The sequence below is a fragment of the Ciona robusta genome, chromosome 12 (assembly GCF_009617815.1).
Source record: "Ciona robusta chromosome 12, ASM961781v2".
In the NCBI taxonomy this organism is placed as follows: Eukaryota; Metazoa; Chordata; class Ascidiacea; order Phlebobranchia; family Cionidae; genus Ciona; species Ciona robusta.
In genome coordinates, this window is record NC_143246.1 from 1,158,961 (window position 1) to 1,185,540 (window position 26,580).

The window sequence follows — 26,580 nt, forward strand, 5'->3', positions numbered from 1 at the left end:
CACAATGCATTGTAGTGACGTCGGTTTCCGCTACAAACAGACAAACCGGCATGACCAACTTAACATTGTATTGTACACGTCACAATTGGAATTATGTCAAACCTAAGGCTCCAGGAAAATAATGTGACGTAACATATGAATGTAATTTGTTTAATCCTCGCGTGGTCGGAAAACGGCAGTCGTAATATTAGAAATGTTCCGTTTCCCATACTCCCAGCTTGCGAATTATCGAGCAATTGTCTAAGTTTCAAACGACACATACGCCTACAACCGTACCAGGAACCACGTTGGCAACTTGGCAGCAACGAGTCTTTGGACCACATCCCAAAACTTCTAACTAATTGTTTTCTTTCGTTATGTACTCTTTCAAAATAATGCTTTTCAATTCTTTACACGCGTGTCGTTTTCTTTCCCAAAAAACTTACTAATACAGTACTAAAAATGACCAGCGTTTTATGGTTAAGCTGTAAGAAGTCCTACCTTCTCTGCACAAAACACGCGACAAAAACTAGCCCCGCTGCTCTCACATCTGTTATGTAACGTTACTGTTATGTAACGATCTTACTTCGAGGGCCGGCAGATAAATAAATCACGTGACTTTGCACCCAAGGGAGAAACATGAAGTTTTTGTGACGTCATTAGCACTTGTGTGTGGAATTTGCAATAAATCTTCTTTTTACAGAATTGCTGGTGTTGTTGGCGTAGGCTATCAGCTGCTGTGACTAAATGCCCACTTACGCGCTAACACTTTCGTAACCTTGTGGCCTTGTGGGTGTTTGTTTTCAATATGGCTGACAATATAAACAAACTAATAGCACAGATGCGAGTGGCCGCTCTCCTCTGTGCTAATAGTGACCGCTGATTTAGAGCAATTTTCACAAAGTGTCTTGCTACGTAATATAGCAGGGTTGCGAGGACACATATGCTCACAAGCAGCGTCGGGCCTTGAACCAACAACCTTTCAGTTACACGCTGGCGCGCTAATCCAATGGCCTAAAACGCCAGTCAGACACGTTGCTACAATTTTTGAAATTTACATGTATACCACTAGCATTGCCAAGGCAACGGTTAGGTCAGCTGTCGATACAAGCTTTGATACTAGAATACTACCCATTATGACGTATAATCACAAGATTCGGTTGCGATATTTTATTCACAGAAGACACCGCGTAGAAGTGTCAAAGTAAAATCAGTTAAAAAATTAGCAGGTAAAACAGCGAGGGGGAAAACAATAACCTCTAAATGAGGCGAAACGCACAATTGCCTAACTTTCCACCGTTTGTTAAACGAAGTAGTGAATAAGTGTATGCTGCGTGACGTAACAAAAGGCGAATGTTCGGAAACAATAAAAATCTTCGTCACTAAAACGTAAAAGGTGGATATCGAAACGGGGGATTCCTGGCAAATGAGCCCGTCTCGTTGCATATTTAGAAAACACGAATTTGATTGACAGAGGTAGACGAGACGACGTCATAAAACATCCTTGTGACGTAAAATCGTCATCGGTCAAAATCCACCAACTAAAATCTACTCTTTGAGCGGGAAACGCCAGCGTGACCGAATATATTAAAACACTAAACTTCTGTACCGGACTCGTCACCGTCAGCTCGTAAATTGTTGACGATTTGTAAATCTAAGTTCCGCTTTCTTTGTTTACAGTTGGGCAGCTTAACAACAACGTTGTTCTGCTTAGAAGATATAAGTGGAGCTGTAGAGTTTGTTTTGTTGGATATGCTAACCACTGGTTTGACGTTCGGTGTTGAATGCAAAAGATTCCTTGATTGTGGGTCACTGTTTCTCGAAGCGGGGTAATCCCCGTAGTCGACACTTAGTTTTTTCACTTTCATTTCAATATTATCCGCTTTTGAACTTTTCCTCCTTCTCATAACGACGCAACAGCAGAAAGTCGCCGTGAAAATGGCGACAGCGAGTCCTACTACCGACACAGCAGCAATAACAGCGACGTTTGGTCCACTGTCGAGCTGATTTTCATCAAGAACAATAAATCTCATGTCCGTCCCATTATTACGCTGTCCATCATGCCAACCTGCGTGCAACATCTCGTTTGTGAGGCTGTTTTCATTGGTTGGGCTGCTGCGTTTGTGACGTCCCACATAACGATTGTGACGTCCCATATTCAACATGGCGGACCTTCGAACACGGGGCAACGAATGTTCGGGACCGATTTGGAACAAAACCTGAAACGCAAGGTAGAGGTTGGCTTTGGGAAACAAATATTTTAAGTCCTGGAATCTTATTAGTAATTGCTTTGAAACTGAAATCATTTTGTTCTTTAACACAATATCTTGTATCTTTGTGTGGCAATTCTATAAGTTATAACATGGGTGTTCAATTTGATACAGCTTGTGCTTACCATCTATGTAAGTTTACATGCAACTGTATTTTAATATTTTCTGAATAGCTTACCAATCTGTTAGTAATCACTGGGTTGGGTCAATTTCCGTTTAGTGTTTTGGTAAACTATTTGTTCCCCACCCGCTAAAATACAATAGGGAGCATACCATATGCTTACCTGCATATACCACTGGTGGCCTGCCTCCACTTTGTAAAGCGAATCCACTTTGATGAGGAAACCATCCACACCTGGGATGTCGGTCATTGAAGCAAACTCTGGTTTATCGGCCGCGAAATAAGCGTCGAATGGAACATCGTGGAAATAACGATCTTCTGAATCGCGATTCGAACGATCCTGTGTGAATAGTTGGTTTATTATATAACTCATGGTCACTGTTGAGTTATAACGTGGGTTTTTTCTTATACACCAGACACATGGTGTATTCATACACCTCATGGTCACTGTTGAGTTATAACATGGGTGTCTTCTTATACACCAGACACACATGGTGTATTCATACATCTCATGCTCACTGTTGAGTTATAACATGGGTGTCTTCTTATACACCAAACACACATGGTGTATTCATACACCTCATGGTCACTGTTGAGTTATAACATGGGTGTCTTCTTATACACCAGACACATGGTGTATTCATACACCTCATGGTCACTGTTGAGTTATAACATGGGTGTCTTCTTATACACCAGACACATGGTGTATTCATACACCTCATGGTCACTGTTGAGTTATAACATGGGTGTCTTCTTATACACCAAACACACATGGTGTATTCATACACCTCATGCTCACTGTTGAGTTATAACATGGGTGTCTTCTTATACACCAGACACATGGTGTATTCATACACCTCATGCTCACTGTTGAGTTATAACATGGGTGTCTTCTTATACACCAGACACACATGGTGTATTCATACACTTCATGCTCACTGTCGTGTTATAACTTGGGTGTCTTCTTATACACTATACACACATAGTTTATTCATACACCTCATGTTCATTGTTGACATGAGCTTCTGCTAACACACAGACACAAACACAGCACTTACCAATATAAGGAATCTATGTTTAAGATGTTTGCTTGGTTCAATACATCCGTACTGAGGTCCGTTATTAAACACAGTTCCAGTTGGATCAAACTTAGGAATGTAACCATCTCTTCCCGTGCAAAGATAAACCTTCTCAAGTTGTAACTTGTAAGCACTTTTCAAATCTTGTGATGGAGTCCACAACACACGACCAAATATGGTCTGACCTGGAATAACACAATAGTGTTAATGACATCATAAAAGCTGACTATGATGTAACGATAGCTTGTGTTGAAATGAAAACATAAATCAAAAGCATGTAATATACAGCTGACTTTACACAACATAAATGTTACTTATATCTTGGAACATGATGTAAAAGCGCAAATTAATTAAAACAAACAAAGAAAAACCAAGCAACAAATCGATTGTTATTAAGTAGACGCTACAGTTATAAAAATAATATATAATACAGTCAACCCGCATAATCGGACCAGTTTGGCTTGGTCCCGACGTGGTCCGAATAAGCGGGGTTGATTGTAATTATAATAAATTTTATTTGTCTTTTTGATAAGGTTGAAAAGTTTGAAAAATATTAAAAACACAAGAACAGGATATAGCAACAAAACTTACCTTTAGTAAATGCACCAGTATAATCATATTCCGTCATCTCTCGGTCGAAATCTTCAGGATTCATCATAAACACTTTATCATTGTTACAAAGTTGGAAGTTGGTTTCCAATGTATAAACAACAGGTACCGGTCGGTTGGTTTGTTGGAACATTATGGGAATCTTAAATCTAAAGTAAAGATTTAGATTAAATATAAACCAAAAAAGCAAATTAATTCAGCGAAGTTATGTAACAAATTGTATTGGACAGGCAAGTTGTAAATTTATTTGAGCGCTGTGGCACTGTGGTTAGCCTGCTTGTATCTAGCCCAGGGTTATGGGTTTGAGGCTCAACGCTGGTACTATTGTGGGCATATATATCTTTGGGCAAGAAAGTGGTTCTTAATAGGTTGTCTTAATCAGCCATACAAATGCTGTAACAAACTCAAAACATATTTTCACTTACAACAAAAATCTGAAACTCATAAGCGAACACAAGGTGAATGAAACAGAACACCCGTGTTTTAACGACTGCCATCAATCATTTAAGGATAAACAAGCTACATTCAGTTATAGAGTTTTCTAGAACAATTATTTCTTCCATCAACATTACACCAAAGCCTTACTTCACTGGTGAATAAGCTGTGCATTGCAATCCACTTGGTGGGGTAGGTCTCCACTTTTTGGTCTGCGACACCGTGCATGGTATGATTTCTATGGTGTATTCACCGCTGTAGTCCTTCCTACTGTAAGTGCTGACAGCTCTCCATAGTTGATAAGGTGAGTCGAATGTATTCTCACTCCAAGTGTTGGTAAGCGTGAACTCAACATTCATCCCTGTAGGTGCGACAACTCTTGATGTCTGAGGGAAAACATTGGTTAGGGTTGGATTTTTCATTAGTTTTTGTTGAAATATTTATTTGTGAACTATTTAGAATTATTCTTGAAGTCTGGGGTGAACAGTGGGGTTTTATTTTTTATACTTTACTATGAAATATGAAACTCGGAGAAACTGAAGTTTAGGAAACGAAAAATTAAAGGTATTTTTGGTATATACAGTCAATGTGACAGCTTTGATAGATTTTTAGAGAACTCACAATGATAAAATTCGAGTATCTAAACACTAAAGCAGTTTAAATATAAAACTAACTTTTTGCTTTTGATTTGACAGGTAACAAAGTACGCAAATATTATTTACACACACAATATAACATAGATATCATATACAAACTCACCCTATCAGGTAAAGTCCGATGGTTCTTGACGAATAATCCTCGAAACAAACCGTGAGTCTTGAATTGAATCTCAAGTTTTCCGTCATCTTGTAATTTCAACCGAAGTATTTGAACTCGTCCCTTCAACACACCATCCGTTTGAATGCCTGTGAACATAGAAATCTTGATTATAAAACAGCAAATTTAATATTTTTTTTTAATTTGCAGGTAAACTGCAATATTACCACTTTTAGACCTTCAAATTACATACTTTTTTAATCATTGTTTATTATTCTTTGGAAAAGCAAATATTTTTACCAACACCAACAACGGCAGAAATAAAACAGTATTTTATTTTTACTAATTGTCGTTTTGACACTTATACATACATTGTATTCAGCCCTATACAATTACACTAAATTACTCAGTATATATAACTCTACCATACACAGTATATATAACTCTATCAAAAACTCAAGCACTCCATATAAAAATATAAACATTCTGTTGCGAGTTTAAAAAAGTACCACCACAATAAAAATGTTTCCACGCAAGTTGCATGCAACACATCCTTACCTGCTCTGAACACCACGTTGCTGTATTGGAATGAGAATTGCATCTCAGTATGATGGTCTAATGCTCCCCAACCACGAGGTGCCGTCACATATACATATGATACGTATAAAGGAACCGAGACAGTGACTTGTGACATGGCTGCATCTCTTCTCTGTGGGTGTATGTATTTTTAAAGTCTAAATCACATGTGTGTTATATATATATAAAATATTAAAAAGTTGTTCAAAATATGAAAAAAACAAAATAAGAAAGCTTAGTTATTTATTATTCTCTAGAATAATGGACGCACTTCTAATAAAAGACTACATTTATTTCACCACTAAGCATTTGTTCACTCACCTGAAAATCTTGTTCCAACTGTCCATTACAAAAATCAATGAGTTCATTCATATGATAGTAAGCATCAAACTGCCAGATGCAACTTTTCAGGTTAAGGAACTTGTAAAGATCAATTGATTTTGATTCACGAACATTTGGATCGAATTGGTAAGGCTTGTCATACCCAGGTCCTAGCGATAATTTGGAGAAATCTGTTTTGGTGATGAAACCAAGATCTGAAGAGAAAAAGGAAATTTTAAACTAAATTAGATTTCAAACACCTTACATTCAATGTCGGGTTTAAATACTTTTTAATAATTTTGTCGCTGTTTAGTGTCATTTACCTTAAATAAGATGACTTATAGAGAACGTTAAAATGCCACTACACATATATATACCAGAAGATGTATCTTGGAAAACTAGTTTAACATTCTGACAGCAACAGTTTCTACATTAATCATATTATTTATTATTACTTACTTGTCCCAATACCCGCGTTCAATGCTTCCACACTTGTTGAATTATTCTGTTTGTCAGAATACATGAGATTTGAACATACATGTTGTTGTCTATCGATGGAACGAGATAGAAGCAATCTCAAGTTAGATATAGGCATTGTTGAAATAAGTGGTAACCTTCCATCTTGATGAGGGATCTTAACCTGTATTGTGAATAAATGAATGAATGTAACTTATATGGTATACCTTGAATGTATGTAACGTATTTATCCTCGCATAGCAGGGCAACAACAGTCGTTATAATGTCAGTGTTCTGTTCCATACACCTTGTGTCTGCTTACAAGTTACCATGTGTGTGAGTTTTGGAGTGATTTTGATTTTCTCTTTTGTAATGAATGACATATGACTGAAAATTTATAAAGCAGTCAAGCTAATATAAAGTAAACAACCCTAAAAATATTCTAAAATATTTTTCCAAAATCAAAAAATTGAAATGTTTTTGCTTCAACTTTAATTCTCACCGAGACATGAATAGTGTTTGGGTGTTCCTCATCGGTGGGCGGGAGGTATCGAAGGTTTGCGATAAAACTTTGAGCTTGGAATCCTCTTTCAGACCCGGCCACTATCGGGTTATGACACAACCCACTGTCGGTTGCTATGGTTACCACGTTACTACGTAAGGGAGTTCCCCCAGTGTGTGTGACATCATCAACTGCTTGTGCGACGCAACGTATATGGAATCTGAATTGTTGCATCAAAATTATTTTCGTGTATTTAAATTTTTAAATTAAAACGTTAAAATTATTTTTATATATTTAACTTCTAACGCATAATATGTTTAATTTCTAAAATTTTTTTAGGCATTCAATTTCCAATCAAACAGTATCTGTTGTGCCATAATATTGTTTTAACTTCTTTAAGTTTATATATTACAGTGAAAACAAATAAAGAATTAACGCATCGGTTTAAGGAACCTATGACCACTTTAGCCATAACTCCATTACTAACAATAAAACAATCATAAGATGTGATGCATAACATTACAACCAACTCCATAAACCTAACTATCCGCACCTTCTTCCAAAATAAATGCTGTCCAATACTTTGGTGTTGACGCTCGTGAACGGCGTGCTGTCTGTCACAGTTTCGAATGGAGGAGAACCCCCTTCTTGTTCTGTTGGCATGGCAACCTGAAATTTATATTTTGTTATCATTATCATTAAAATTATCTTACTGCATTGCTAATAAAGACATCTATAAAAATACCAAGATGTTCATTATGGGCGATCACATGAAGGATTACCATTTTTGAAATAACGTCATAAAAATTAATGCATTAGATTTTATTATTTTGCATTTATTTACCAAGAAGTTACTTACAACTATGATTTGTATGGAAAAATTGTTTTGCCTTTTTTCAATTTCACAAGTTCATCTCACGGTAAGGTAGAAAATCGCTTTAGTGGTGTTTATATAAACACACTTATATCATTCTATGCATGGTTTATTTAAAGGTAATGCCTTTAATTTACAAAAATATAATCCAAGTCTTCTTTAACAAAAGGAGCCAATAACTCACCTCCCAACTAAACTTAATAGCAGATGAATTAATGGCGGCCTCCTCACACAAACTTTGTGTGTCAACATAGTTGGGGTACTTGGGATCACATGGGGTCACACATATCAAGGGGTAGCCTGGGGAGGGTGGGGTCTCTAATCCAACTGCCACATCATCATAGTGAAGCAATGAGACCTGGGTACATAATTCCATTAATATATAGAAATCTTTTCGAATACCATAGTAAAGATAATATTATTTAAAGAATGAAGAGAAGGGAATCAACTGCAAATTGATAGTCATTTAAACCATGATATGAGTAAAAGGTGTGGGAAAAGCGTGTCTGTTGCACCTAAAATATGGTAAATTCACATTTAGTTGTGAAAATTTAATAAGGTGTGAAGACACAGCATCAACAATAATGAATATTTATCCATGGTTGCCACTTTCATGCTCACAGCCTATTGCAATGTGTGGATAAACAGACATGACTTTTAGTTGGTTAGGTACAGTTGAGAATTGAGATAGTAGTTTACTAATAGGTACTACTAACTACTTTTGAACCAATACAAATAATATGCATTGAGGTCTCCCTACAGATACATCAGTAGATTAACATGTGGATATATAACAATCAACTCACAACAACAGGGGTTGATGGAAGGACAAGACTTCCAGCAGCATCTTTATCAAGGATGGTGATTGTTGTTTGGGAAGTTTTACCAAGAATCGCATTCACAGGTTCGTGAGGTCCCAGCACGATGAGGAAAGTTTCCTGCCACTCGGTGTCGATGTTGGGCAGAATGTTTACCTAGAATATAAACCTTATGCTCACTGTTGAGTTATAACATAGGCGTCTTCTTATACACCTCATGCTCACTGTCGAGTATCACATGGGTGACATCTTATACACCAAACACACATTTTGTATTCATACACCTCATGCTCACTGCAGAGTTATAACACGGGTGTCTTCTTATACTCCAGACACACATGGTGTATTCACACACCTCATGCTCACTGCCGAGTTATAACACGGGTGTCTTCTTATACACCAGACACACATGGTGTATTCACACACCTCATGCTCACTGCCGAGTTATAACACGGGTGTCTTCTTATACTCCAGACACACATGGTGTATTCACACACCTCATGCTCACTGCCGAGTTATAACACGGGTGTCTTCTTATACACCAGACACACATGGTGTATTCATACACCTCATGCTCGCTGTCGAGTTATAACATGGGTGTCTTCTTATACACCAGACACACATGGTGTATTCATACACCTCATGCTCACTGTCGAGTTATAACATGGGTGTCTTCTTATACACCAGACACACATGGTGTGTTCATACAACTCATGCTCACTGTCAAGTTATAACACACACAACACAAACCTTAAACGTCAACCTAGTCTGTCCGGGTTGGAATCTGAGCATCCGACTTTTTGGTTCGTAATCGGAGCCGGATTTTGCCGAGCCATCTCTGGTGCTGCATCGAACCTTCGAGAAAGTTTCACATGTTAAAAAGTGTATATAACCTTTGACATATAATTGAAGGATAAATATGGCACCTATTTAAAGAATTTATATGAAAACTCTGGCGCATGTCATTGACTTACTTTACTTATTTCACTTGCATCTCCACTTCTTATAACAGTCACTGATAACTGTCGGCGTGCTTCAACAGAGTCTGGTTCTCGGATTGAATATTCCGCTCGTTCGAACTCAATGGTCGGAGCTGGTAGAGGTGTCGTGTTAATAATAAAAAAGAAATCTTAAGCTGGGAAATAAATTAAGGTATCGGTAGCCATTATAACATTTTGGCTGAAAGATTTATTGCAAACACTATAAGTTTGAAATAACCAAAGTGTGTTTGTACTCGGAGGTAAATGGTTGTTATTCAAATAGAAGATACAACACAGTATAACAATTATTGCAATTTGCGAATGGATTGTCTCTAACTTAGTTAAACAAAGTCAAAGATAATTTTAGGTAAATCAACTGTGGCCTAAATCATAGGTCCTCTATGATCGGGCCGATGTAAAACAGAAACCAACCAACTCCACTCACCATCTTCATTGTTAACAATGGTGACCAACACCTGATCTCGGTCCCCTACTCTTGCCCCGTACCACTCGTCACCAGAGGCGCTAGCAAGCTTGATACGAAATTGTTCACTTGATTCAAAGATTCCGTTATCAATGATTGTGACATTACAAAAAGCAACCTGAATAAATTGTTGCATCGTAATAGTTTGAGGTTTACAAGATTAGATCAAGCAAGTAATGTTTCTTGCATCAAATTTTACAATGTAAAATATTATTGCGATATTACATTCAGTCCAAAAGAGATTATTTGTTTGTAATTTACCATCGCAGAATCAACGATCACAAACAAAAAAATACCAGAAGAACTTTCAGATTTGGAATATCTGTTGCAGTAACGGCATATATATATATTATATATATATATTGTATATATATATAACAATCACAATAAAACATTGAACTCAGCTGTGTTGAGCACCAGACACTTTTCAAATATTTACCAAGTGACTTGTAGGGTTAAAAAATAAAACTTAAAAAAATACATAAATTATTTAAATATGAAAATTAATTCTCACTGTTTGTCCGGGATTAAAATAAACACGCGATGTTTCAGTCAGCGAACGCTCAACAAAATCTTCTTCCACAACAGCCGAGCTTTGTCGCGTATAACAGATCACTGATGTTCCGCTACTGATGTCGCCCGTGCGTTGGATCTTCACCGAAACAACTCCTGATGTTTCTTCAACCTCCACAGATGACTCAATGAATTGCATCAACGGAACTGGGAGGAAAAAGATGGTCATTAAAAGAAAAGTTTTTAAATTATGAAAAAATTTACAGCATTACACCTCATGATATATTGTGGATGTGATGGGCAAAAGTTGAATGAACTATTTTAGCTTATTTATGTGACTGATTATTTAATGCAACTATAATTTACTTAAGTAGGCTTTGAACTCAGAGCCCCAAAGTTTAAGTCATAATAAACACGTACCATCCTCAATTGTATCATTCAATACAACAACAGCTTCATCGGGCTTGATGAGTTGTGCCTTCTGGACGGAGTTAAGGAAAACAATAAATGTCTCATTTCCTTCCACTGTAGGGCGCTGTTGATCATCTAGGATGGTTAGGCTGCATATCTAAAGGGGAGGAAATAATTTTAATCTACAGTTTAGGTTGACAGATGTACAGAGTATTGTAAGACTTTGATAATCATGGGGAATTGATAGGAAAGAAACTAACAGTGTTTTTGGGTCAAATTGATAAATACATGTTAAACCAGAATTCTCCTCAGCCTACTTAGTACTTTACATACTTTGACAGTCTCTTCTGAACGAAAAGTTATTTTTGTTGATGTTGCCACAAAATCTTCGCCAGCAATGGCAGAAGGTGGGTTATTTTCTTTGGTTGAACACCATACGTCGGTGGGCTGGGACAAATCTGTGCCTTGTCGATGTACCTAAGGTGGAACGAATATGTGATTTTAATAGTTGGACACTTTGTAGTAAATTATGGACTTGGTTTAACAGTTTTATATTTCAGGCTTTTATGATAATTGTTTTTTTTGGTCAATATTTTGCTTTTTTTGCAGTCACATTCACAGAATTCCTTTTATGTATTCTAATACCCTGGTTTCATGATCATTTGTTATTTACTGCATTTTTATTATTTACTATAAATGTACTACTGCTCGAAAGAAAAAAAAATCCATTATAAACAGAAAGAAAGACTTAATGTCACAAGATTTTATTGAAAGTAAAACTTACAGGGATGTCAACTGTTCCTGAATTTTCTTGGAAAACAAATCTACGATTAGTTAGGAAGATGCTGGGAGCATCATTTGGTCCCGTGATTGTAACTGTTGCCTGGAAAGATTGTGGGGGGGGTGGTTAGTGATGTTTAAGAGAAAGTCTACCATACAATATTATCACAGTAACAACAGTATTAACTACATACATTTATTTGTTTTGTGAATCTGACAGGCACTTAGGTAATGTTTATGCACGTAGACGTAACAAGTTAGTAAAGGGCTAACTCTAACCACACCCATTTTAATAGAATGCGACAGCAAATATTACTTTTAAAGTGCATGAAAATCATTTACAAAGCTACACGGGTGTTATTTTATATACATACACGAGGTGTACAAATCAGAACACCTGTGTTATACCGATTGATGTTGCCGACCACACCAGAATAAATTTTTACATTCATGAAAGCACATATTTATATTATTTCTATACTCACCACATCGCTGTTTCCAATTTGTGCTCCATCCGACACACCAGCGAGATGGACGGTGAATTCTTCCGATAGTTCATACACGCTGTCATCTATGATCTTTATGTCACACGTTACCGTGGAAACCCCTGGGTTTTAAAAATTGATATATTCAGGAATGTTTGCGAGAATGAACCTTAAAATTCCTGGTACAAGCAAAGTTGTAGGAGTCACTATGTTTGTTTTATGCATTGTTTAATCTTTAATTACAGCCTAATCAAATATTTGAATAAATTGATTCATAAAATTATTCATTAAGTTTTCCTGTGTTTCTAAACTTGTAAATAATTCCAGCAGCTTTTAAATAAGCAACCTAGCCGCAGAATCATGAAATTTTAACATAAAAAGCTTACTAGCTTCAAAGTTTATAACATAGAAATCTTACCTGGTTCAAAGGTCACCAAACTCTCGCCAGAATTTCTTTCCCTACTTTTATAATCGGAGCCCGATTCGATTCTTCCGTGACTTGATCCTGTTGCTGTTACAGATTGCGTGAAACAGATCACGGTCACTGGTTTGTCCACATCACCTGGGGGAGATTATCTTGTTAATATTGGAAGTTTATAAAAAGTCATGTTTTTTATTCCACTCTACATTGATATGGTCAAATAATGTTGGTAACTGTTTTATTTTTAACATATTTACATAATTAATATTCGATTCTCTAAATACAGTAACAGGTTAATAAAAACAGCGAAGAGAGGGAAAATAGCATTAAAAAAACAGTTGTTAAAAATATGTAGAAGTAAAATACCAAAATGTACTTAAGCGAAAGTGTCAAAAAAAGCATGCCTACTAAACCCAATACAGTATAAATTGACTCATATTTATTAACATGCAATGTTAGGTCATAGACATAACAGACACACCTGTTCGTTTGATTGGAATATAAACATGGCTGTCTCGCTCCTCAGTTGTGTATTGTGTTTCAACAAACTGCAATGTTGGTTTGTCCAACTCATCAGTTACAAACACTGAGGTCCGTGTAATATCACCTGTCACGACAATATCACGGAAATTATTAGATTTCTATGTTATTTCAGTCGTGGTTGATTGCTTGCATATAAAATTCCATAAATGTTATGTTTATGTATCCACTCAAGCGTGGCACTATTAAAATGCAGCCAAGTATATAATATTTCTATAAATGCTATTCATGGCTTTGTGAGGATAAATAGGAATTATTAAACATTTATTTCCGGTGTTGACATTGGAGGATATTTAACTTTGAATATATATGCATTGTTGCTTCACAATCCAAATTGTTCATATTTTTTACCAAAAATCAACTTGACCAAATTTGATTTTTAAAATGCTTGAATTCTAATTAAAAGTTATACAAAATCAAGCAGTAATAGCAGGTACTGCAGTCAGGCATCAACACAGTTACATACATGGGAACCTGTAAGTGGGCACAAGGTGTGTGATACATAACACCCCCTGTTATAATGAATGTTACATTAATTCAGGTAAAAGGTGATTGACTTTGTTTTTTTTGTAAAAATATCAATTCACAACTTATTTAGCCCACATTTTATGCTGCTTTTCCATATTTTTAATCCATATTTTTAAATTTAGGAGATAGACTTTTTGTAAAAATGCCAATCCACTTACCAAGCAATGCATAAGTTGGCATTGTGAGCTCAACTGTAAAACTTTCCATCCCTTCATACGTCGTGTCATCGTTTAGTTGAACGCTGCAAACTTTCTCAGATTCGTGTTCGTCAAATTGAACCTGGATTGATTAAAAGTTTGTAAATCAGTTCTAATAATAAATGGACCAAATTAAATATGAATTAGAAACAGTGGTACTATAACAACTCTTGTTGTTTCCAAACATACTGTTTGGTTAATTAAAAACCAAAAACTGTAAGACCAAAGATATTTCTCATTTGATGGAACAGGGTCGCTATGAGTGTTGTTGTGTCTTCGAGGTCCACAAACCATGAAAGGTTTATTAACTATGGTTTAAATACTGGTATCTCAATCTTACACCACCTCAAGTAGGACTTGAACCATGAACCTTTAGGTTTTTAAACCACATACCTGGCCACCATGTTCAATATAATCAACCTGCCCAACACTTGATCCACCAATATTTGCTGAGGTAGCAGTTCCATGTTCAGTTCGGCACAACACGATGGCGTATTGGTTCAAATTACCTTTCCGGACAACTGTAATGTCTATCTGACCAGCTTCTTCATTTACCTGAAGAAGTGATTGAATGATTGTAACTTGTTTATCTGTGACAAGCGTTACAACACGGGTGTTTTGTTGCATACACCCTGTTCCCGCTTATCAGTTACCGCATTCAGTAGTTGAAACTATGGATATAAACACAAAAATACAACTCACTGTGTAATTTGAATGTTCAAATGAGATGATGCTCCATCTAATATTAAAGGTGTTTCCAGTTACCACGTTTGGAAGTGAATCTCGAACATTAAACATGAACGAGTCTCGTGTTGTTCCGCTTGATTGGTCGAGCAAAACATATCGAATCAAACCTGAGTTTATGTCAGCTGCAAAAAATAAAAGATGATAAATCTTATGCCCGCCGTCGAGTTATACACCTCATGCTTGCTGCCCAGTTATAACATGAGTGTCTTCTTATACACCAGACACACATGGTGTATTTGTACACCTTATGTTCACTGTGGAGTTATAACATGGGTGTCTTCTTATACACCAGACACACATGGTGTATTCTTACACCTCATGCCTGCTGCCCAGTTATAACATGAGTGTCTTCTTATACACCAGACACACATGGTATATTCATACACCTTATGTTCACTGTGGAGTTATAACATGGGTGTCAAGTTATAACATGACCTCTTATACACAAAATACACATGGTGTATTCATACACCATTCAATACAGCACAGATCACATAATCTTAAAAAATTAAGTAACCACCGTGAGCCTTGAACCTAGCACTTCCATACCTTGTGTAAAGGAGTCAATCTGAATTCCTGAATTGATTGTCGATTCTAGACGCCCATGTCTTGGTGTTGAGGTAATATGGTACGTAATGAGGTCTGTATCGGTGTCTATATCCTCTGTGAGCAACGAATGTCTGGTAATGTCCCCAATCGCCTGAAAAATATAAAACATTATAAACATCTGGCCGCTTACAAAACTTTACAAACAAAGTGAAAAGGTCATATGAGATTTCAAAATTAGTCTAAAAATAATAAAACCAATACAAAACAAGCCACAGAGACAAATCAAAGTTGTCCAAAAATGCTGTTGAACATTCACATTCTATTTGCATACCTAGTTTAACTTAGATAGATGTAAAGTTATCATAAACATTGCATTCTACCCTGATGCAAGCTTGCTTTATGTTAGTAAAAAAACATCAATATATCATATCCGTAGCCTATTTATAAACAATTATATGAAACACTATGTCTTATATATAATTAATTTCATATCCAATAATATGCCTTAGTTTATAAATCTTGGAATTCCTAAATGTCTATATTTATGTCTGGTAATAACTAAGCGCAGCAGACTTATATATTACCTGGCCGTCTCTAAACTCGAGATGATTTAAACCAAGGTTTGTGATGAGACGAGGTGTTCCGTCATCAACTGGAACGATTTCTATCCTAAACACCTGTGGATATGTAAGTTGTGTTTAGGATTGTTCGGTATATTTAGCAGTTAATATCTATTTCTTCGGTCTTATTCTTTAGTGGTTGATCTTCTTTATGTCAAAATATGTTTCGCATGATCCATATAACCAAACAACCCACCTGTTCCTGGTTTGTTGTAATTAAATCATCTTCTTCTCTTATTTTAAAATGATCATTTGTTCCATCCATTACCACAATGGAGAAGCTGAAAACAATTTAAATTTATATTAACCTTTAAATTTATATTAACCATACTGCTTTATTAATGCCATCGCTGTGGGGGTGCCAGGTGTATGAAACAGAACACCCGTGCTATGAAGACTGTTGTTGCCCTGCCTTGTCAGAATAAATAAGTCACATTCATTCATTTATAATTATATGAAAAAAACCTGTCAGTAACAGAGTTTGTCCCATCATGGTTGTAACTTATTCTGCTCTCATAGATATCATCCATTGTAAACGATTCAACTGGAACGTAACGACGACCAGAGTTGGTGCGCTCCACAGCGCCATGTTGTGGTGAATCCACAATACGGAAAGTGATCAATTGATCCTGTGATAAAGTTACTTCAATGTTTATAAACAAGCTTTGGAAAAAACTTTAAGCTCAATTGGTTGTGATGCCTGGATTCAAGTTGCACAAGATAAAAAGCAAACATGGGACATGGCAATCCAATATATGACAAGTAATTTTAATGCAGTTTAAAATTCAGTTTGTGAGAATGAATGCCTTCAACAGGACATAGGTAACAATGCATTGTAAGTAGACTACTGTTTGTTACAGTTTATAAAGTAATTGGTGGTACTTTATTATACAGAGAAAGTTTAAAAATTAATAGAACAAAATTTGCCACTGTCGTATCTCCAATTCCATGATGCATGACAAGGTTTGTGGTCGCTATAAAGAGCATCTGATGTCAGAATCATATTAGTGGTAGTTGAATTCAATATCCCATTATCCCGTATATTAAAGTTACCAATACAATACAACAACCCTCTCACATTTGTGTCTTTATCGGTTGCTTTCAATTCAAACTCAGTGATCGTCTTCCGGACTCCTTCCTGGACACGAATCCCGTGGTTCTCGAGGATCGGGAGGGAATTATCAATCGGGAGGACGCTGATATGGAAGGTTTGAACGATCTGTAATAATATGGGAGCTGTAAGTTAGGGGTGAGCACGAGGTGTATGAATACACCATGTGTGTCTGGTGTATAAGAAGACACTAATGTTATAACTCGACAGTGAGCATGAGGTGTATGAATACACCATGTGTGTCTGGTTTATAAGAAAACACCCATGTTATAACTCGACAGTGAGCACGAGGTGTATGAATACACCACGTGTGTCTGGTGTATAAGAAGACACTAATGTTATAACTCCGCAGCAACCATGAGGTGTATGAATAAATAAGACGCTCACGTTCCCAGCCCAATAAATAACGACGTCTAAATCACAGACGCCTATTAAATACTCCATAAATGGTAGGGTGATAAATCAAAGTGTTGCGTGGTAAGTTTTCGCACCTGTGTGGCAGACTATCAATAACAAATTACGTGCTGGTTTAACCACAGGCACGGAGTCGCGCTACATCGTTGTATCTGCTTGCGGTAAAGCAATACGCAGGGTGTGTTAAGTTCAACCATCAATAATAAAGTTTCTCCACAGGCTTAAAATGACTTCCTGTTATTCTAATGATATTTCGGTCGAGAGAACGATAGAAAAAGGGAGGAAAAGGGAGAGAACAATAAAAAAATGAGCCCAGTGTTCTGGAATAGGAAAATGGGTTGTGTGACGTCATAGCAACAGATTTTGTTCTACATTTTCGATGAATTGAAATAATTGCAGCAAGCGGAACATTATAAAATGATTTTCTTTTACATCTTTTCTAAAGAACGTTCACAATTGGACCACCTACAGAGTAACTAAAGCCCGCATAAAGGAAATCGTGAGGCAAAGACCCCGGTTATTAAACTTTATCAAAATCGACAATGGCTTTCCCGCAGAGTTGTTTGGGCGTCAAGCGAAGCAGTAAATCCAAAAATATGGAACTAAGCGACGGGTTGGATTTATCGAGTAAGGTACGTAAACATAGCCGCGTACAGAGCCTTGGCTTTCATGTTAAATCAACTACAACGTGCCTTCTATTCATCGAATATTTATAAAGATTACGATACCGATAATTTACAAAAATAACATAGGGGCTTTATGGTCAAGTATTACTTTATATAAAATTGACAAAATATTGTTTTTTAACCACGACCGAGCCACCGTGGAATAAAACCACAAGCATAGCCGTACCCACGTTGGCCGTACCAAGGCCTACTAAAAAGATACGGCAAACATGTATACCATGAAAGATTATAATATACTTTGAATCTATTGAAGTACCGGTCATCCTGAAGTACTTGTATCGGCGCCGAAGCGCAAACAGACTTTATTCGCTCGGTATAAAATAATGGTTGAGTTATATTTTAAACTGATGCGACAGCGTTGTGCAAATTTCTCCGTGTCGTTATCACTGCAAGCATGTTTTTATATTGTTACCTTATTTACACAATCTTCTATGATACTGGTTAGGGCTTTATAAGTTATGAAAATCTATATATATTATAGAAAAGTAAATCAGCACGTTTGTGAAAAGGGGACGTAAGTAAATGTATTAAAAAAGTACACGTATAGCAACGATCTATAAGACCAACTAAGTAGTTTATAAACGATTTTAATTAATATTAAGTTTTCTTCAGATTCAAATACTCACCAAAGTAAAATAGAGATGCCGTAAACTCCAATCCATGTTTATATTTGCAGCAATACAGGCTACATGACGATATTGAACCCTAAGTTTACAACTGGACAAAATAGCAATGTTGGTATAGCACAGATGTATGTTACACAATATAATAAAACGCTTCATAAATCCCAGGTCTTTATCACCCTGGCCATATACTTTATACTACAGTCTATTTTTTATCTCTTCGATTACGCGCTCTTGGTTACGAAGATCATACCAATGCAAACAAAAATTAAATTGCGGCAAAGCGAAAGGCTTAATGCCCATAATAACTTCTTATACGTTGATGGTTACCAAATGACTAACCAATTTAGAAACCTAAAACAAAAAAATATTTTTTAAATACGCTTGGCCGATATCAAATACAACTATATACTAAACGACGAAGTATAAAACCGTGCACGAACTTTACTCTATAGCTGGGCCAAGCAACTGACTCTTCTCATGCTTGCTTATCGTCTAATTCATATATCTGGCAAGTTATGTGCTATCTAAGACTGACCACTCGCTCGAGTTTAAACGAACAACACGTTTCGTTACTCTGACCTTTACACACATGTTATCTGATGTCCACCGTGACCCGATGTGTGGTCACTAACATGGGAGTTCTTATTCTGTGCGCCTTAACGTTGATGCTAACCAGACTGTACCCTGATAAACCTTGACACACGACAACCAAATAACATTATATTGATTGTGCAATGGCAAGAGTTAGCGATTCACATAACAGTACTGTACGCAAACACCGTTGTACAATGCAGAGTAAAATTGACATCACGTTAATTTTGCGCCATAGCCAAGTTACTTGCAACTCTATTAAAGGTATGGCAGTAAAAATTCTTTCCATATGAAAAAATACCGCGCGATCTTGTCCCACCGCAAAGCCTGACGGATAGTATCGCAATAAAACTCGTTCAAATACACTCATCGAGGATAAAGTCGACACAGCTGCTATTCCGACACACACAGTGAAGTTTACCAACCGCAGACCAAACATTACGCCCACCCTACCCAATGCCCGTCCATCAAATGAACAGATATGAGATTATGGGAGCAATTATGAACCACAAACTTGACGTATTAGATATTTAACAAGATTAATTTCCTGTATCAACAAGGTCCTCATCAATTGGACGACAATGAACACGAAAAACCGTTCGTCGACCACAGAAACATTACTAAAATAATAAACACAACAAGCTCTCTCTAAACTACGCGCCAATATAAACTTACACAAGCAAATTAGCATAAAATAACTTTAATGAATGCTAATGTTATAAATATAACAATTTCATGCTTAAAGACTAAATATTTGTCACGAAACTTAAATACACATTTCAAAAGTTAATTATCAAGTAATATCTCATACTAACTGCAAAACCAAACACGCAGCAGTTCGGAGTATAATTTATGATCAGGTTTGTGGCTCCACAAGTTCTAATTAACAAGGCGCGTGGGAGTTAATGAAAGTTTACCCGGTCAAGTGGTGTTCGAGTGAGCGGTAAATTAGAAGGGACGTACAAACAACCAAGTAAACACCGCTACCCACTTACGCCACTATCGTCACTTTAACTGGAAACGCTTAGCAGAAATGCGATAATCGATGCCAGCAAAGTGGTTTGCGTAAATGGCTGTTTGGAATAAAGTTTCTGTTATAACAGGTTAATGCCAATGCTTTTATATAGGCAACGAAAGACGTGTTTCGGTCTTTCTCACGACCAAGTTACTGTCCGAAACATCTGCTGATCATGAGTTTTCTGCTGTGTATTCAAATCCTACATTATCCATCAATTTCAAATCCCGAAACAGTCCATTAGCTTGGCGACAACAGCATTTACATTAAATGACATAACGCTGGTTTATCGCATCCAACACAGTCAACACATTGCTTATTGTTAGCCATAGTGATGGATCGAAATTGAAAATTCGTCGTCTCATAAGTAGCACAGGAAATATGGTGTCTGGCGCTTTATTTGTACAACGCCCGACTTTCTCGGTTAAGCTAACAAAGAGAGACATAGAAAGATATTTCAAAAACTCCATTTAAACATCGTTTACTAGGACCTAATGATATATAACAATGATTATGTTATATAAGAACAATGTTTCGTGTTTTTTTTTGTTTTTGAAAACTTGGCGTTCCCAATATTAACTGCAAAATTTTAAATTAAAGTGCAGCTTTATCAACCTCCGATACGGAATATTCATAAGCTTTTTTAACACTACCACCGACGTTATAAGTGGTAACACTTTTTCTGTGGTATATTAAAAAAACGCTTTAGCGATCAAACTTCCGAAACTATTTATTACAAAATTCTGTGTAAGCGTAAAACAAATGATTTCAACTTTAACAATATTCGTTCAAATGGTATGTGAACACTGTAGTAGGCGACCCAACTAAATGGGGACATACTTGTTGCTTGCGACCCAAGTTTAAAGAAGTACCGCTGTAAGCGCTGGTTGAATAAGTTTCTGAACATCAAACAGTCAAGATAAAATTTTCGAGTCAATTTTAAAAGAGCGTCAAATTATTTTCGTTCTAGTAATTTAATCAAATTGTTCTCCAATTGTGACGTCACAAGCACAGGGTGTTATTCAAATTCGAGACCAACAATAAATTGGAAGGGGCATTAGCGATTTATTCAATATTCTGTTTCTTTTATACGCGGTTACGACTGTCGTTTCAGCGCTACTTCCCGCTTCGAATATATAAGTGACGCTGAGACACACTATGTATATGCGTGGCATATTGAGATATATTTAAAACGAAAGAAGAAACAAAACTTTATATTCGAATTTGGCGTGGTACAACATTTTCAAACGGAAATACGACAAAATCTACATTTTTGTGCAACATTTTTACTAATTGCATTTCAAAACCACTACTGTGCTTATAAAACATTTGCAATCGAAATGTAGTAGCTCTTGAGACAAAACAAGCGTCTTCTGCATTCTTTATATTAATCCAAACCGAAATTATTTCAATTTTGGCTTATCGTAAGCTTTTGAACATTTACATCAAAAATGCAATAATTTCTGATAAAAATCAACACGTTTTGCTGCAAACAAACGTTCCTTTCTGATAAAACTAGATTTCCGCACCTTTCAATACAAATCTAAACCAACTAAAACCATCTGCCTCAACCTAAACCTGCTTCAGATGTTTCGGGGTGACCCGAGTACACAGATCCTATTGTCAACAGCGTCGCATTGCTCTGTCGCCGGCGAGTGGGGCACACCTTACGTCAGATCACAAACCGCCTTTTTTCTACTGGAACGGAAACGAGCTGTTTCATCTTGGACCACAAAAGTTATTTATCGTTTCGAGAGCTATATATGTACTCTCAATAAACACTTATAGCTTTGTTCTAGATTTATAATTGAATAGAACCTTTTCGGCAACTGTGACTTAAAAATTATTTGAACAATATTGGAAATCAAGTTATTTCTATAAATACGTAGTGACCACGCCGCTACAGTATGCATTGGTATTGAAATGGGAAACTTTCTGCACTTAAATGTTCTATGCTGAGAGGAGGGCATATAAACTAAATATAAACTGCATTATGCTTTTTCGTTCCTATTTGCAGTGACTTTGTCAGCTGTTTGCTTTTTCATCAATGTTTAAACTAAAGAAAAAAGCTAAACAAAAGATCTTTCGAGTCCCAGAATTTTTTTTTTTACAAATGAGTCCAACTTCGATTACGTCATGATACTGATCTGTGTGGATTGTGAAGTCACAGTCGAAATATGTTGAAAGCAGACTCAGTTGTTGAAACGTAACAACCAACGTACCATTGTACTTACTTAATGGACCGTCTCGTAGTTTTGACCTTGGAATCAAACTAAACACAATCTCAGAAATAATCTGTTCATTTCAATCCAAACAACTGGTTTGTTGACCAATATAATCCAATTTAAACCGCTGCCAAGCGTTAAGTTCCAAACTCAGATTTCCGGTTCTTATTTCAAGGTAATTGATGCGTAGGAATGTAGGCTTTGTATAAACAGGTAATCCCACATAAGACAAAACTTAACCCTGAGCTTCAAAGCTTCCAAGCAGTCGCGGTTGGACTAACGTCTTAGGGCAAAACGTCTGATAGACATTTCCGCAACCCAGTGGTCGCTAAAAGGGTGTCGGTTAACTAAGCCGCAACTCGAGGTGCATAAAGACCGATTGCTCCCGTTAAGCCGCTTGCATCGTAACCGAAGGACGCCAAGTGAATACTGGATGGTACTACCATTGCAGACGTACGCTATGCTTCAAGACACAGCGGCAATTGGGACAACCCAGTGCTACCTTAGGGGTTGTCCAATTTGTCAGGATAGGAACAACTAACAAAACACAGGGTGTATGAAGCACAGCTTTTTAAACGTAATAAGAAGACACTTTCGGAAACAGTTAGTTTCCCCGCCATTCAAGGATAAAATGTGATAAAATGGTTTAGGAAAAAATAAATAAAAGTAAAGGTATGTAATGTAGATGATAATTCAGTACCTATTTCTCAGATATGCCATAACCCAGTGTGGTATAAATGAGTAGCCATAAGTACATTATAAGACGCGAAACATTTGGTTTTAACTCACCGAGTTTGTTCCGTCGGTTATTGAAAAACGAACTTCATCATCTGTCCTCTCGGTGTCGCTAGTGTGCACGTATTGAACGATGCCTGCTACGAGGTTGTCTTGATTGAATTGGATAATGCTCTCGCCTGTGTGTTGTATGTGGTTAAATACAGTATTCATATAAATTATAACATGATTGTCTTCTTATACATTAGACACACATGATGTATTCATACACCTCATGCTCACTGTCAAGTTATAACATGGGTGTCTTCTTATACACCAGACACACATGGTGTATTCATACACCTCATGCTCACTGTCTAGTTATAACATGGGTGTCTTCTTATACACCAGACACACATTGTGTATTCATGCACCTCGTGCTCACTCTAAAAATATAACATGGGTGTCTTCCTATACCCAAGACCTGCATGATGTATTTATACACTTTATTGCTAACTATTGGTTACAACATGAGCATTCACAACAGCAGACATACCAGGTTGAGTTGAAAGTTGAAGCCGGCCAAGCTTGGGTGACTTAATGACGTTGTAAACTAAATGTCCTGAATCATCGGTTGCTGATAATTGCCGAGTCGTGATTTTCTTCTTCCCTCCTTCCTTTAAAGTTAAACCTGCAACAAATTATAGTGACTCGTAACATAACATTTAAAATAAATTTAAAAAAGTTTGCCACTGAATATAATAATTACTCTAGCAACACTCCTAAATGAATTAGAGGTCTAAAAGGTGTAAAGTTATAAATGAATAAAAGATTTAACATGTGTTGGTTTCAAATATTAATTGGAAAAAGTCGTTTTTCTGGTTAGGTAGATTTTGTTTTTAAGTCCCTGTCTTGGTAATGAACAACAAATATAGATAATGTAACATGGGTATTCTATTTTAACCACCTTATGCTCATTTATGAGTTACCATACATAGCCCTTGTAGTACAGCAGTTTGCTATAGGTATCTTCACCTACACAAGGACTTGAACCTTCAACCTCATGAACTAATGGTTAACTCACCATTATTAACAAGGATCCTGGGAGGAGAAGTATCCTCGTTGATATGGATGTTAAAGTGAAGATCCACATAACCCCCAACCACATCAAACATGAAGAAAACATCCCCACCTCCTTCTAACACTGAGTGATTGTACTGAAGGTAACCTGGAATAATAAATAGCATTAAGATTATTTATTACTTATATGAATTATTGTACACTTCTTGCTCAAATAGAGACATTTGAACACTATGGTAGCAGCAGCGAACATTAAATTTGAACCTAGTATTTGTTTAAGATGATTGAAATTGTTTATCCCTCAACAATCCAAGTCTGGTGTGTTGGGTGGAACCTTTACAACCCAGACATGTTAACCCATACACCAGTGTTATAATGACTGTTGCTGCTCACCCATATCAATATCTTCTTGATTGAAATGGTTGTTTCCATCTGCAGTTAGATTTGTAACTTGATGTCTCTTCATAAGTTGAAGCCTTCCAACATTTGGATCCCTTGTCACAGCATAAGACACCACTTGCTCGTTGCTTGACGTTATCCTTAACTGCGATCTTGTTATCGGTGTCACAGAACCTGTATATTTGAATGAAAGTGTGTATAGCTTGTACCAATAATGGTGGCCCCATTGTAGGCATGTGGTTTCCGGGGAATGACACTTAACATTCATTTCTCCCCCAATTACAGGGATCTGTCCAAATTGATAGTAATAGAAAAAAAAGCCAAAATACATTGAAACCTTAATATAGTGAACAAATGTTATAAGTAGCTATTAATAAGCTTTAGTATCAAATTCTATCTGTAAAAAAAATATTTCTAAATATCCAACATTCTCCACCCAAAGTTAAACATTGTATTTATACTTAACCTTTTTCCACGCTCAATCCTTCATTGGCTTCCACTACATAAGAGTTCCCTGCAAGACCTTCATCAGCATCTAACATGTAGAACTCAGCTTCAGTGAATGAATTATCATTTTCCATGCTTTCCTCCAATTCAGGTTCAATCTGGTAAGAAAAAAATAATAAATAAAAGGCCAGCACAAAACTTGAATGTTCAATAATTTAATATTATTAACCAAACGCTGAACAACATAATTACTTTACAATTTTTTACTTATCTCTTCTAATTCAGTAACGAAGACAGGGTGAATTAACAATACGAAGATAAAGGAATTTTAAAAGACAACTACACATAAAAAGCCACACAATAAGAAAATGAAGGTTACGAGTGAAGCCAGTGAACTAATTACACCACAGACTTTACAAGAAGGCTACTAAATTTTAATGGCTTCATTTGTTTAAGAAATTCATTGACATACACTTTAACTCAAAACAAACTTATTATATTGTTCTACTTTTTTATTTATGTTTGATGATTCAAACTATCTTAATAGAAGCGACCTATTTCCAGCGAAGAAATGTTTTGTTAAGTCGAGCACAAAATAGACAACTTTTATTACAGTCTTCGCCCGAAAATTGTAGGTGCATGGAATCTCTAATAAAGAATTTATTTGGACAAAACATCTTTAATTAAATTCCCACCTCAACAAAGAGTTCTCCATTCCTTCTACTGCTACCATCAGAAACCATGAATTGGAATGAATCTCGTTTCCTTCTCGAAACTTCTTCCTCAAACAAACTTTCGTAACAAATCTTACGATCAAAGATATCCTAATAATATAATAAAGATGTTTATGTAGAAAACAATTATTATAATGATCCGGTTAAGCTCTTCTGAAAACCCTTGTTTCAATGTACTGTTTAGGTCACTGTTATCAAGGTAATAACACAATAACATATTAAAATATTGTAGATTTTTATGTTACAAACATACAATTTTTTCAGACCTAATTGAGATGTATCAGAATTTTATTGAAAACTGATGTTTTAATGACAGGTAAAGTTTATCGGAATAAAATATTTATATTAAAAACTTATATGATTATATAATAATCAGACAAACTTAAAAAAGAATTTTATTAAATAATGAGCTGGAAACCACAACAAAAATTAAAATTTAAAGTATTAACATATAAAAAAATTCCTAAAAATCCAATTAGAAATGAGT

General features: G+C 36.2%; 1 protein-coding gene across 2 annotated transcripts in view; it reads right to left on the bottom strand.

The window, feature by feature from the left end:
• Nucleotides 1–1,134: 1,134 nt before the first annotated feature.
• Nucleotides 1,135–26,580, bottom strand: part of LOC149726260 (extracellular matrix organizing protein FRAS1-like) — a 59,358-nt gene continuing 33,912 nt past the window's right edge. For both annotated transcript variants that reach the window (XM_089890113.1, XM_089890112.1), the window contains exons 41-77: nt 26,055–26,183; nt 25,379–25,517; nt 24,907–25,086; nt 24,518–24,661; nt 23,990–24,124; nt 23,509–23,633; nt 17,130–17,270; nt 16,517–16,680; nt 16,248–16,332; nt 16,016–16,108; nt 15,432–15,582; nt 14,838–15,004; nt 14,529–14,690; nt 14,097–14,217; nt 13,352–13,477; nt 12,868–13,011; nt 12,450–12,571; nt 11,969–12,067; nt 11,518–11,661; nt 11,194–11,341; nt 10,775–10,980; nt 10,222–10,378; nt 9,771–9,889; nt 9,547–9,651; nt 8,785–8,952; nt 8,163–8,336; nt 7,658–7,773; nt 7,105–7,324; nt 6,606–6,786; nt 6,147–6,361; nt 5,808–5,958; nt 5,253–5,398; nt 4,644–4,879; nt 4,041–4,207; nt 3,429–3,634; nt 2,534–2,710; nt 1,135–2,198 (exon numbers count right to left, since the gene is read on the bottom strand). In XM_089890113.1, the coding sequence (XP_089746239.1) occupies nt 1,575–2,198; nt 2,534–2,710; nt 3,429–3,634; nt 4,041–4,207; nt 4,644–4,879; nt 5,253–5,398; nt 5,808–5,958; nt 6,147–6,361; nt 6,606–6,786; nt 7,105–7,324; nt 7,658–7,773; nt 8,163–8,336; nt 8,785–8,952; nt 9,547–9,651; nt 9,771–9,889; nt 10,222–10,378; nt 10,775–10,980; nt 11,194–11,341; nt 11,518–11,661; nt 11,969–12,067; nt 12,450–12,571; nt 12,868–13,011; nt 13,352–13,477; nt 14,097–14,217; nt 14,529–14,690; nt 14,838–15,004; nt 15,432–15,582; nt 16,016–16,108; nt 16,248–16,332; nt 16,517–16,680; nt 17,130–17,270; nt 23,509–23,633; nt 23,990–24,124; nt 24,518–24,661; nt 24,907–25,086; nt 25,379–25,517; nt 26,055–26,183 (6,087 nt within the window). In that variant the 3' untranslated portion in view covers nt 1,135–1,574. The remainder of the gene's footprint in view (nt 2,199–2,533; nt 2,711–3,428; nt 3,635–4,040; nt 4,208–4,643; nt 4,880–5,252; nt 5,399–5,807; nt 5,959–6,146; nt 6,362–6,605; nt 6,787–7,104; nt 7,325–7,657; nt 7,774–8,162; nt 8,337–8,784; nt 8,953–9,546; nt 9,652–9,770; nt 9,890–10,221; nt 10,379–10,774; nt 10,981–11,193; nt 11,342–11,517; nt 11,662–11,968; nt 12,068–12,449; nt 12,572–12,867; nt 13,012–13,351; nt 13,478–14,096; nt 14,218–14,528; nt 14,691–14,837; nt 15,005–15,431; nt 15,583–16,015; nt 16,109–16,247; nt 16,333–16,516; nt 16,681–17,129; nt 17,271–23,508; nt 23,634–23,989; nt 24,125–24,517; nt 24,662–24,906; nt 25,087–25,378; nt 25,518–26,054; nt 26,184–26,580) is intronic.